This window comes from Arachis ipaensis, chromosome B3, assembly GCF_059453495.1.
Source record: "Arachis ipaensis isolate K30076 ecotype BB chromosome B3, ASM5945349v1, whole genome shotgun sequence".
NCBI classification, from domain to species: Eukaryota; Viridiplantae; Streptophyta; class Magnoliopsida; order Fabales; family Fabaceae; genus Arachis; species Arachis ipaensis.
In genome coordinates, this window is record NC_142438.1 from 30176046 (window position 1) to 30190840 (window position 14795).

General features: G+C 33.0%; 1 protein-coding gene across 1 annotated transcript; it reads right to left on the minus strand.

Annotated features, from left to right (window-relative positions):
- Nucleotides 1-1916: 1916 nt before the first annotated feature.
- Nucleotides 1917-9531, minus strand: LOC107632775 (peptidyl-prolyl cis-trans isomerase FKBP62-like). The gene is made up of 12 exons (XM_088506880.1): nt 9301-9531; nt 8128-8301; nt 6051-6174; nt 5545-5805; nt 5387-5461; nt 5224-5304; nt 5105-5118; nt 4230-4352; nt 3989-4135; nt 3773-3911; nt 3272-3379; nt 1917-1978 (listed from the first exon to the last, which is right to left on the minus strand). Exons 1-12 carry the CDS (start codon nt 9529-9531, stop codon nt 1917-1919), a joined length of 1539 nt encoding a protein of 512 aa, XP_088363006.1.
- Between the last annotated feature and the right edge of the window lie 5264 nt (nt 9532-14795).

A 14795-nucleotide genomic window follows, 5' to 3' on the forward strand; every position in this document is an offset into this window, starting at 1 on the left:
AAACGGATTTTTTGTGTGTGGAATTTGACATTGAAATTACCCAAATGCAGAAAAGTTATATATTTCCCCTGTAACTATGGTGGGTTTGGTTTACTGATAACTAAAGTTGATCTTAAAGTTGTACCATTTTAAAATTTGAAATATTTTGTCTAGTTGGGATGAGATCCAAATTGTTGTGTTTAACTTTCATGAGATCTATAATTATGTAAGGTGGAAAAAATATAAGTGGGGAAATATACACTTTTGATACTTGATGTAAAGTAGACAATGAGTCTGCTTATTAAATGCTATTAGGTTGCTCTTAAACTTCTCTAAGATGTAGTTTCATAGTGCTAATCCTTTCATAAATTAAGTACTAACTAGGCAGGATGATTGTTTATATGTAATTATGTTCATGAACTTGTGGTTTAAATTTATTCTTTCATTTCTATATGTTCTGAGATCAAATGAACTGTGCTTGAATATAATGCTCTGTAGCTATATAGCTTACAAAATTTATAAGTTCTTCTTTTAACTTCAGTAATCTTTTCTTGCTTCGGGTACTTGCCTTATCACTGAAGAGTGTCTCTTGAACAAGAATAGGAATCCTCATATGAGTAAGAACCAAATAGAGGATCAACTTAAGACATATCTTGGAGTCAGCAAGATTATATGGTTGCCCCGTGGATTGTATGGTATATAAACTTGATGCTGATCTTTTAGACTAAGAATCCTCCTATGAATTGATATTATAATGATCAGAATTTTGAATTTGGTGTAGTCACATATTTTTGTAAAGACCGTTTAAATTGGATTTAAAAGTGGTTTTAAAAGTGGGTTTTTTGTTAAAAAATCTGATTTGGAAATTGGATTTTAAAAAATTAGTTTTAAAACTGGATTTTTTGTTGAAAAATCTTGTTTTAAAACTGGATTTTTGGTTAAAAAATCTGGTTTTAAAATTGGATTTTAAAAAAAAAACCAAATTTTAGATTTGGATATTAAAAAATTGGATTTAAAACCGGTTTGTAAGTAAAACTGGATTTAAATTCTAAAACTGGTTTAAAATCGATTTTTGTTTTTTCAAACCGATTTAGAACTGGTTTTTCTCTTCAATCCAGTTCCGGTTTGGTTTCATGAACCACAAAACTAGTTCTGAAGTGAATCCAGTTTGGATTTTTAAAAATCCAAACCATGCCAACCCCTATCGATAGCCAAAAAAGTGGTTCCTCTGACGATGACGACGACAATGAGTTCATACCTAAGACTCCTGTTGGTGGATCAGTTAGATACCTTTTGCCTACTCTACCTCCAACTCCAAAGTTATCATCTGTACCCAGCCACTATCATATTTTGGAATTAGATGTGATGCATGAGGATACTCTGTATTCGAATATGGTTGCCAACAATTACAATACCGACGGTAGTGTAGAGTTTCGGGTTGGTTACAAATTTCAGAGCAGAGAGGCAGTGCTACAAGATGTGAAGAATTACAGCATCCGGGGAAGTGCCGAGTATTGAGTAGTCGAGTCCGATCGGTTAAAGTACCACGTACGTTACCAGCAATTAATGGATGGTTGTCCTTGGAGTCTCTGTGTTGCCCTCCGATGGTGTAAACTAATCAAATCAAAGTAATTAGTTATCTAACTTTCACTATGAGTAAATTATACGCCTAACTCATGTTACTAATTTGTCAATTAACCTAAACTGTGTTACCTCAATATTATCTAGTTTACTCATGTGTTAAAACACTAAATCTATAAAAGTTCTCAAAATAAAATCACATACACTTATTAATTTAAACAATACACTACAACAGTACCGACAAATAGCGGCAGTTCCGGAGGCATATTGCAGCGGTTTTTGCCCGCCATTAAACATATTGCGGCGGTTAAATACCCGCTGGGAGATCGGCCGCAGGCAAGCGGTTAGCGACGGTTTTAGCTAATCGTTGGAATAACCGCCACGTAATAAGAAATGGTTTTGCGACGATCATTACCCGCTGCCATAGGGGGTTTGCAAAATGTATAATAATTTTGCAAACCGCCGCTAAATAGCAGGAAAATGAAAACAACAATCGTTTTGCGACCGCCACCAAATTCCGGATTCCCATTAAAGTTTTAGCTTTTTTCATTATTTTGCCTCTTTTATAGTTGTCTGTTTTATTCAACTTTAATTTATTAATTACTGATTAATTTAAATAACTTCCAACCAAATAAAACAACAAAATAACATAACAAACTAAATTATATATATATGCAAACATAACATATATAATGAAATTGTCATAAGTGCATAATTTAATATAAAGTAAAATTTGATAATTTCAAGAAAATAAACATAAAATATTTAAACCATTAATAAATTCAATAGTATCTAATAACATTGACTGAAAGTCGTTATTTTTGTTGCAGGTCATGATTGCCAGAAGAAGATGGCCTTGCGTGCGATGAGCTTGGTGTACTGCCCAAATATTCCAGCTCACTACAAAAAATTATGGTAAAAACGGCGGTTTTTTTGGTATTTACGGTGGTTTGAACTGCCATTATTACCAATAATGGCAGTTTCGTAAGGCGACGTAATTCTGGGTGCCATTCTGGTTATTACGGCGATTTTTTGAAAACCGCCACAATTTCCTGGGTTAAAACGGCGGTTTTTGAATAGGTTAAAATGGCGGTTCAAAACCGCCGTTATTTCCAGGGTTAAAATGGTGGTTCTTAGATATGTTAAAATGGCGGTTTGAACAGCCATTATTACCCTGACAGAGTGGCATTTTGGTTGGTTAAAATGGCAGTTCAAACCGCCGTTATTTCCAGGGTTAAAATGGCAGTTTTTGGATAGGTTAAAACAGCAGTTTGAACCGCCATTATTACCCTGACAGAGTGGCGTTTTGGTTGGTTAAAACGGCATTCTTGTGTGAGTTTTATCCCGGGAACTTGTTCCAACATCTTTGTTTCTTGCTCCATCTTGTAAAGAGAATCTGAGATAGAAAATGACTCAAGTTCAGAAAATGATCATATACTAAGTGTATATGTATACAAAAAAGATGAAATACACTCTAATTATATATGGATATGAATGACATATGGAAAGCAGAAAAAAATAATTAAGATATATATATATATATATATATATATATATATATATATATATATATATATATTATTGATCTTTTGGGTACATTATTATAAGGTTCAGGGATGAGAGAAAATCCAAAGAACGAAAGCACAAAGGAAAAGCACAAAGGGTATGAGATGAATGGCCTTTTCTCCTTGGGACTTATAATTAGACTTACCATTAATAAGATCGGTGATGCTCTCCTTCTTGCTATCATCATCATCAGAAACCGATAATAATGCAGAGTACAGATTACTATTATGCATTACTGGCAATCCAACTGAAGCTGTAGTTGACAAATCAATGAAGAATGTTAATAGGATAATTCTATGGTAAAGAAATTTGTGTAAAGAGAAGTGTATAAATTTATTTTTAAAAATTAATAACAATAAAATGACACATTTTCCTAAACTAGTATCTAACTATCTATGAGAGTAAATCTTCATCTCTTCACCATTTTTCCCCTTCACAATAACATGCACCTTAAAAGAAAAGATTCATTAATATGGAGAGATGAATAACACAAGATATAGGATAAGAGAAAAATCATAGCTTTCTATGTCTTAACATATCAGCGGAAAAGGAAAATTCCTCTACAAAAAATGATGAGCATCACACCAAATGGATGCCAACTGTCTAGTCACATAGAGGTGAGATTAAATATAAGTAAATTGCAAACAGAAAATATACCTGTTATTAGGGTCAATCTCAAGTGCTTTCTTGATATCAAATTCTGCCAAATCCAAGTCAGTTAACTGGATATATGCTTGTGCTCTTCTATAGAGTGCTTTCACATTTGTGCTCTCAAGGTCCAAAACCTGAATGTCCGCACACAAAAAAAGTTGTTTATTATGCAAGGGTCGATACTATACAAGATGTGATACGAGAGCCATACCTTTGTACACAATTTCTCTGCTTGTTTATAATCTTTCAACTTCAACTTGCAAGCTGCATCATTCAAATTGCAAGCAATCTTCAAGTCCTTGGCACTCTTCTTCTCTTTAATGCTGAAGTTGGTATCATATTCTATGAACTTAATAGCCTGCAAAAAGGTTTTAATAGTAGAAGCCTCAAATTACAATGAAACTGAAATTGAATATATGTGTATATTCCTGTATATGTGCGTGCATGATTACCTTCTCATATCTTTTAGAAGCTTTTGCATATTTACCAGCTCTAAACAGTGCATTCCCTTCTTCTTTCTTCTTACCAGCAGCTTCAATTTTCTCTGGAGTTTCTATGTCCCAAGATTCCTTATCCTATAAGAAATCATGAAGATTGTTCCAATGTGGGTATATGAATAGATACAACGAATGGATAAAACGGGATAGTAAAATGGTATGCCATTATTCTTATTTTGCCTTTTGTGCCAAGAACAGCAATTCTCTAGACAGATTTCCCCAAAGTTACTGTATATTTGACTGCTCCTATGTTTTAGGGAGGATATGCAAAACAGATTTAAGAATGAGTAGAGAAATCCAATTAATCTTTTACACTCAATTGGCAAGGCTTGACGAAAATTAATTAGTATATAAGAGATGGTTCTAATTCACAAGTAACTTGTATATAGGAATAAAAACAAGCATAAAAGGAGAAGCATATCAAATCTGGAATTTGCAGGTAATATAAGAAAGTGCAGTTTTATTATGCTATTTTTTTCAAATAATCACTCATCAGTACTTTCTTTGGAATTATGTCCAACAGCAGTTGCATGCTTAATATGAACGTTTTAAAAACCAAAGTACCGAAAATGGATATTAAATCACAGGATCTCTATTTGGATTTGTACTGATCATATCTCTGAGAACCTGTGATTGAATTGTCATTGAACTGGAAATTTTTCAAACTAAAAACATGGCCCACGTTCTGAACAGTTCAACCAATCAATTCAACCCAATTTTTAAATTATTGGCAAGTCTTACTTTACAAAAATATAATTTCTTCCACTGAAATTGAAACACAAATATGACCAAATCTTAATAGATCTCACAAGTCTCAGTTTTCGGCATACCTTCATAAAAGATACTAATTCAACCTCATAATAAAATGAAATGAAGTTATGAACAAAATAGCATTCATATCTTTCGCCGAAACACAAAATAAAAAATCACCAAATCATTGACAACTCACATTGTGGCTTTACAGTCAAAATTACTTTTTGTCCCTTCTTCATTGTTTTGATGGCCTTTGACAATGCAGGGTAAAAGTGACCTATCATAAAGTAACGACTAACATAAGATACAACACAAGCATAAGTATAAATTGAGATAACAAAGATGTGTGCCACACTTACCGTCTTCTACTGTGAACTCTACCCCATCAGATTTCTTTACAAGTGTTCCATCTTCAAGGCGTGCCTCATAATTAACTGTGGCACCAAGAGGGCAACACATAGTAAGGTACAGATGTCGACGAACTAACGGAGAAATCAAATATGAGAAATATGCATACCCAGAACTTCATCAGGATCCTTAGGGTTCTCCCATTTCTCTCCCTCAACAAGTATCTTCTTAAACAAACCACCATCCTTACATATGTCCTTCACACTAGTCCAAGACAACAGCTCAACATCAAATTGAAGAGTTGCTTTGGGCAGAATTGTGGGAGGAGAACCGGATTCACCATAAGCTAGCTCAGGTGGGATGGTGAAAAGGGCATTTTCACCTTTCTTCATGCTTCTAATACCTTCATCCCATCCTTTAATTACTTGCCCTACATATTTGAAAGTGTCACTTAGAAATATATTAAATGATGACTAGAGGTGCATCTCATAAATCAGCTACACATTAGTAGTATCAGCTGCACAAAGTTGATTTCAAATTAACAATCAAAACAACACAAAATCCATCAAACAATCCTGCATTGCTAACAGCTAAATCATTTCATAAACCAATCAAGCAGTCACTCTTCCAAATTCCAAAGCTTTCAACAAAGATTAAAGCAAGCACATCACTCACCTTGTCCAAGTGTGAACGTGAAAGGGGCTCCCATATCTCTTCTGGAATCAAACTTGGTGCCATCAAGCAGAGTCCCGGTATAGTGAACTGACAATAAATAAATAAATAAATAAATCAAACAACTCTAGTAAATTCCTTAAAAAAATTTTCTACAAACAGAAAACATAAAGAATAGATCTACTTGTTCACCTTTCTTTCAACTTCGGATCATGTATTCTTGGGTAAGGTCCTGCAGCAATTTTATGCAAATATAAATGAAAATCAAATAAGTAATAAATAAAATATTACAAGCAAATAAAATCCATAAAGAAAGGGCACAACAGCGCACAAGGATCCTGCTTGGTGGGCTCTAGGGAGAATGTACACAGCCTTATATTTAAAATCATTCAAAACTAATAAGTAAACTTGTGCTTTAATTAAATTTGGAGTAAACTTCAGATTAGTTTTGATTAGTTATCCTCTCAAATTGTTTGAATTTCAGTTTTCTTCATGGCATAGATTCTAACAAAGAGCTGAATTTATTTCATAGCTACAACGACAATAATGAAAAGTATGCCACCAAACAAGGAGATTGAAATTTATTAATCTCATATTGCCAGAGACAAAAGGAAAATGGAGATTAGCTACCTCCCATTTAGATCCCCACACCATATCAAAGGCTTGTCTGAATTTTGTGTAACAAATTCTAGAATCCTTTTGTCCCATTTTCTTCTCCTTTGAAATGAGTTTGGTTCCTCTTTCCACCCATTATTTGGAGCATATGTATTCAACAACCGAAGGGTTTCGAATTCAACCAAGATTACTCTGCCATCTGGTTCATGCTTTGAAGCTGGCAGCAAAAAAAGTTTTCTATAAGCATTAAAGAAAACTTATTGGTTAGAATATAAAATATAAAATATAAATAATACAATAGTTTAGAAAATAATTGTAAAATCTCACATTCTACAAATAATTCAGCCACGTAAGATCATGAAGGAGAGATTAAACCACCAATTTAGAAGCACAACAAAAGCTGATATACAAAACCACCAATTTAGACACATTAACCATCACACACACATAAAAACAAACACATGGTGCTCAAAACTCAAAATAAGCTACAATTCCTATCTCTCAAAGCCCTAACAATCATACAATTAAGATTTCATGCCTAAACTTTAATTATTAATCAAATTGAACAATCAATATAAGAACAAATATATAGTAATTAATTATATTATTATACCGCAAAATAAAAATAAAAAATTAAAGAAGGGACAAGAGAAAGGACGAGAGAGATCTATAATACTTATAGAAGAACTGAGGAAGTATGGGAGAGTTGTGCTTGTTCTGCTTGTGATGGCTTGGATTTTAGAGATCTTCAATAGAAAGATGTCACCAGAGAAGACGCTGAGGGAGGCGCTGAGGATTTTGGCGGAGAAGGCGCAGAACTAGGACGGAAAGGAGAGGAAGTTGGAGGTGATGTCACTAGAGGAGATTACCACGGGAGGAGATGTCGCCGAAGGAGGTCGTCGCCGGAGAAGATCCGAGATCCGAAAGAAGATCCGAGATCGTCGCACTAGCTAGGGACAGTGACTATGGGAAAACAACTTCGACAATGGGAAAGAAGGAGTGTGTGGCTTGGAACTTTCGACAGTTGAAGACGAAGCGGTGGTGGTAGCAATGGATTGAGGAGGACGACAAGGGAGAGATAGAAGCGAGATTGAGGCATCCGTTTAACGTATATTCACAGTGTTTCAGTTAGGGATTGCTTTTTTCATTTTATATATGTGGGATAATGGCGGTTTAAAACTGCCATAATCACTAGAACCGCCACCAAATAGAAAGTCAGTTACGGCAGCAACAAAAAATGTCATAATGTTTGAATATTACGGCGGTTCTTCAAACCGCCGTAATATAAATGCCATTTTAAACCATTTTTTTGTAGTGGCTCTTCAGCAACGTCAGAGGGCAAATCGTCTCCTTGCTATCAGATTAGATATCCTAAAAGCTTCTTTGTCGATTGTCTCTTCGCCTTTTCTTCTACTACCTCAGCCTTTAATTTTGCAATCATCCTCTAATACTCTTCAGTTAGTACACTAGAACCCGACGGTTGTGCAGCAGCATTACCAAAAATTTGGGTGGGACATGGTCCAACACCTAAGGCACGAACTCGTCCTGGGTGCTCCTTTCCAAGAACTTGTGCTAGCAAATTATTTTGTGAAAGGTTCTTAGAGGATCCATCTTGGCTCACGATATTCGCAATTGCTTCCTATAGATATACAAGAAATTAGGTTATGATGATTTAAAATTAGCATGATATATACAATAAGAGAAGTTTAAAATTTTCAAACATTACTTACACCAACAACATGCGCATCGACATGGATATACGAGCCATTTTTTTTCTTATGAGTGATGATAAACAACTCTCCTCTACCAACGGGCCTTCTTTGTACTTTCTCTTATAATGTTGATATCGACATAATTATATAAATAACAACACCATATTCAGGAAGATTAAGCAAAATCTCAAAGCAAATAATTATTTATTACCACTTCGTCTTTTTTCTTGCTAATGTTTTGGAGCTCCCAGTATGTGTGTAAAGTTGCTTACTTTGATTTAAAGCGTTTTGTTTACACTTTTTCTATGAAAAAATAACAGAACAAATATAAATGAGAATGAGATGTTGAATATAAAATGTAAGGAGTCTATTATGTATACACATGTATGTTTTCGTGGAAATAATAAAAATTACCAAGGCTTACCTTTGTTTCTTCCTTCTGGCGATATTCAATTAACTATTTCCAGTGATTTTCTTCTATTCCTGAAGAGCAATGCTTAAGATTTTCCTCAAGAGTCCTTGTTTCTTCATGAAACTTATGATACAAGTTGTGTCTTATATCCTTTCAGTTTTTTCCTATCCTTTGCATAATTTCCCACTTTATCTTTCCTCTGGCATCATGCTCATACTGAAAGACCCGCTGTAATTATTTGCCATTGTCATTGACCAAAACCAATCAACAAGCATAAGATCGGTAATTTGAAGAATATCAATAACCAAAACATGCTACTTTAAATTGAAAAAGTATAACACTCACATCCAGTACAAGAAGTCGCAATTACATATAAGATATAAATGCTAACATAAACATGTGAAATATGAAATATGAAAATTTAACTAGCAATATAATTTACCCATGCAAAAGTTCTTACCCAAAAAAATTTGAATACTAAATTTTCTTAATATGTTGAAAATAAAAGATGTACCTTATTCATGTCGTATGCATGTTCCTTCTTAGCTTTGTTCACGTGCTTCCAACTTTCTTCACATATGGGAAATTGGGAATAGTCAGCGCCGCCTAAACTCCCTAAAAAACCACTTAATAATCCAACTGCCAGACCAATTGGTTGCAACCCTTTGTTAAATAGGAGTATTATCTTTGTATTGGAAAGAAGTGCTATAGCCTCCTTCACGTTCAACTTAGACCCTTTTCTCATGCAGTCCTCTAAGAAGTGTATGGAAAAAAAGTACTATCTAATCATTGCACAAAAAGGAGATAGAAGTAAAGGACTTTTCAAATAAATATTAACTAAAATAGGAAGAAAAAAAAGTATACAGATGACAGTAACTTCCCAATAATATGTATCTTTATGCTTCTCGTTGTTGCTCTGATCTTCGGCTTATTGGGCAGCAAAAAAGTCATCAATATGGTCATCAAACGATTGAAATTCATCTGCCTCCGGGTTGTAATCCTCATCCTCTGATTGATGATCAGCCACTTCATCGCGATGCCGAGTCTTTGTGCGTTCTGTGGGAGTTTGAGGGTCATCAGCTGTACTTGATGGCGCGAGCCTTTTATCATTGTGCGGTGCACAAAATGGTTCATTGACACAGGATGCCGAAGCTCTATTAGCTGAGGACAAAAATGGAGGAGCTCTATCACGTGGTTGCTCACGTGATATCTGAGCTCCTCTAATCATGGATCTAACTTTAAGGCAATATGAAATCATTTAGAATTATATTGAACAAAAATAATTAATTTAGAATATTAATTGAATTCATAAACTAGTAAATTTCTGCAAAAAAAAAATTACAAAACAGCTCAATGATACAATTGAAGGCTACATAATTTTTACATAAGGTTACGTAAAGAAATGTTAACCACAAACACTTACCAATGTGTTTTTAGCCTAGAATTCGTACTTTATGAAATTCGATTTTAATATAAAGCATGAATGTTATGTGGTGCCAGGTTCCAATGGAAAGTATGCTTCATTCAAAAGAAATGAAGTTGCTTGCATGCGCTCCCATGTTTCAGGCAAGACGTTTTGGGGCGTACAACATTAACGGTTACAAGTTTAAAACTATCAAAAAAGAATACAAGCTAAAAACCTAAAATAGTGGAGTATATGTATCATCTAATACAAGAAGTTATGCAAGCATGCGTGATAATACAGTGGCTATTGGTAGTGTTCCGTATTATGGAAAAATTATGGACATAATTGAATTGAATTATAGCTGTCATTTCACAGTGGTATTGTTCAAATGTGTTTGGGTTGATATCATTACCACCAGAGGCATCAAACAAGACCATTTGAACCTTACCAGCGTTAATTTTTCTCATCCGATACACACTGGTGATTAAGAAGACGATGAACCGTATATATTGGCATCAGAAACTCACCTTGTATACTATGTGGATGATGAAGTAGCTAAGGAATGAAGTGTTGTGGTTCATGTGAAACCATAAAATTTTTATAACATGGGAGAAGAGAATGAAGAAGCTAAAGTTGGATTTTCTCCACAGCCAGGGTTGAGTATGTCAGCGGAAGGTAACATTGGAGATTTACAATTTACAAGGGAGGATGATATATAAGAACCCACAGAAAATGCTTTAGAGAATTTCGATGATGTTGGGTAATGCTTATATGAAAAAAGTTAACGTAATTTAAAAAGGATTTTTGTGTCATGAATAAGTTAAATAAACTCAACAATGTATATTATTTTCTTTGGTTACAAAAAACTTGTGCATTTTCGATTTGCAGTTAAGTCTTTAACGTATTGTGCGTTTTTATGAATAAAAGCAGATGTTCCATTTCTTTCAATGGTTGTTTTCATCAAAAGTTAGTTTACATTAAATCTTTAATGTTGTTTTAGTTGTTGTTGTTCTTAATGTTGCAGTTTTGATAATCTTGATATCTAATATTCGATAACAATTCCAATAGTATTACGATTTTTAAACATTAGTAAACATAACATGAAAGTGGAACAGGACAAATAAAAACTGAGTTATTTTCATCATGTTGTGCAAGCACAACATTTGCTACAGAGCTTCTATCTAAGAAATTTGCCCAAACTACCAACAAGAGATGTAATTGTCAATAATTTACGTTTAGTTTTAAAATTGTCTTAGCATATTGTCGTCCATTTTTTTCTAAATTACTATTTAATGACTTGGGAGTTCTCAGTTTCTTCTAGGTATACTTATTTTATTGTATACATGTTGATATTTTCAGTATTACCTGAATATTCTGGGAAAATAGTTCCTAACAATCTAGATGGGGAAGAGTTTGATTCAGAAGACAATTTAGATGATATCTCCTCTGTTGAAATTAATAGATCCATGTAGTTGATCTTAATAAGATTCCGAAAGAAGACAATGAAACTTTAGAAGACCAACAAAGAGAAGATGATATACATGTTACGAAAAGGTGCTTTAATATGAACAAAAAACCTATGGTATGGAGATGAAATATCAGATCTTGTAAAACGTGAAGCCCATAGATTCTTGATAGAGTATTTTTCTCCAGGTCAATACGATGTTGAGAATATTTGACCTTTCATTATAAGAGTTACGTTGATTCCATTAATTTAATGGTTTGGGTCGCAGTTTTACATATTTATCTACTTTTAGAATTTCTTGATTTAGGTTTATTAATGCATAACTTCGAAGAAGAGTAACTTTAATTTATGCTCGTTAGAACTTTATTTTAAGTTTATAAATTCAAATTATGACTTTATTTTGTTCTCTTACATTTATGTTTGAATGCAAATTTAAATGATAATATAGTAAACGAAGAAATCTTATTGGTAAATTTGTTCACATGAGTTAACATATATAACTTATTTAACTTGTGAACTTTTTTACGTAAAACGATACTAGAAATAGTGTTACGAGTTTAAGTAACAATGATTTAAATATATATATATATATATATATATATATATATATATATATAGTTTAAAAAAGTAGTGATAACTTAACTAGATTATACCCAGAGGGTTATTACTAAAAAAAAATATTAAAATATGTAGTTAAATGCATTTTGCGGCGGTTGAAAGAAAACCATCGCAAAATATAAAATAATAATTCAGCCCAAGTTACATATCGTAGAGGTTCTCCTAGAACCGCCGCTAAATATAAGGTTGATTGCAGCCCCATTCCTAACTGACGCGATATGCGCCGCAATTATTTCATTTGGCGGCGGTTTTATAAAACCGCCCCAAAATTTCCGCCACTATCTGCCGGAAGTGTTGTAGTGATAAAGATAACACTAACCTCAAAGTTGATAGCTCATGTAATATGCCAACCAGCGTTGAGGCGGTTGATGTCAGGGTCTCGTATGTCTGTGTGTGCGTCCCTGTATGCCATAACGTCTGGAAAACTAATAAATATCAAGAAAACAGTGCAAGAAAGAGAGATGAGAAAAATGTGGGGTTAGGAGCACTGTGAATGACTACCATTTATAGTTGCTCTCTGGACTTATCTCGTTTATGTATGACCATATTCTTATTAAATGAGGTAAGGTTCGTGTCATATCACACTTGTAAACGCGTATTCGTGTCTTATCTCGTTTACAGTGTAAAGGAGATATGGCCATACTTATCTCGTATATACTATAAACAAGATAAGTTACTTAATAAAAATCCATAAATACTCTCAAATTAACGTATATTCGTAATTAATATATTATTTTATTTATTTAAAAAAATTCTATATTTTATATTAATAATTAATTTAAGTGGCTGATTTTAATGTCTACCTAGCATGATCAAATTATGAATTGAAAGCCTTAGCTGCAAGACAATAAGTCACTAATGAGTACAACAATGATTTTATATATAAACATATATTTTTATCGTAAGATTTTAAATTGATGTAAAATTTTATAAATTGATCTAAAATATATAAATTTTTAATTCAATAATAAATATTTAAAACATAATTCGAATAAAAGCTACTTTAATAGAGTAACATTTATTCGAATCGTGTACAAAATTGTAAGTCAAATTAAACAAGTAGTAAATTCCTACCAATTTTCACGTTGATTAGGGAGGAAAACAAAATATACCTTATAAGATATATATCACAACCAGAAAATTGCTTATCACAAATAGATTTACAAACAGATTTGGTCTTTTTTACTAACAAATTTTTGGTTACCGACGGATTTTGTCCCTCTGTAAAAGCTTCGTTGGAAATTACTTACTGACGGATTTTTTTCTGTCGATAATTTATCGACAGACTTTTTTCTGTTACCGACAGAAGTTTCCTCGATAATGGTCCCCTTTTTGCCCAAAAACTATCTGTCTGTCAGAAATTTACTAACAGATTTTTTTCCATTACTGACAATTTTTTCTCGGTAATCGTCACTTCAATTTCGCTTAAACCATTTGATTTTCTGACAAATTTTTCGTCGGTAACTAGCGTCAAATTTTTCGAGAGATTTTTTGTCGGTAGTTGAAACCTGGGAAAGCACTTTCAACTCTGAATACAGATGAAAATCTGTCTGTAAATCTGTCAGTAAGGTAAAATAAATTTTTTTTAGATTTTTTCATTGCAAAATAAACCTGATTTAATACAAAATAAATATAAATTTAAATAAGTTCATCATATTATCAAACTAAAAGAAAAGTACTATAAACAAGCAAGTCAATATAGTTCAAAACATAAACAAAATGTATAGATACATCAACTATAATAATAAGTAACAACCATACATCAACAAAGTGTATTGATACATCAACTATAATTCAAAATATAAACTCAGTGTATTATTCAACCATACTACATCAAAAATAAAAGAAGATTCTGTTTTTCAAAATTTCACAGTTTATTGGCAGCATGCAGAAATCTTACAACTGATTCAATGCAGTGCAAGAGCTTATATTATGCGGAATAGGCCCTGCAAGATGGTTGTTGGCAAGATTCCTGAACATAAGAAACAGGAGGAACTTAATACAACTGACACACAAAGAAGTGAGTCTATTTTTTTTTCTTTTGAAACAAGAATGAATCATACTCACATTTCAAAAAGGTGTTCAAGTTTTCCAATCTCATTAGGAATTCTATCCACCAGTTGATTTCCATTTAATTGCATACAATAACAAATTAATTTTCAATAATTACATGCAGTGAAAAGAGGACCAAGATGATACAATCAGAAACAGACTCACAAGTAGCTCAATTTCTGTAGGTATTGGACCAGTAAGCTTGTTTCCATGAAGGTACCTGTATAATCAATGTGCTCAGGCAAGAACAAATAGTGAAGCAATTTCAATCTTCTTTTAAAACTATGATTTTTTATAACATTTTTCCTTTTATTATAATGAAAATCTAGCTTGATTATATAATCTTTAAGAAATTTGGTTACAAATGTGAATATGTAATATCGCAACTTGTAGTACATCACGCTTAAATCATAACAGTGCTAATCGCAACGGAGTTTTCAATTTGTGAACTTATAATAATCTTTACATA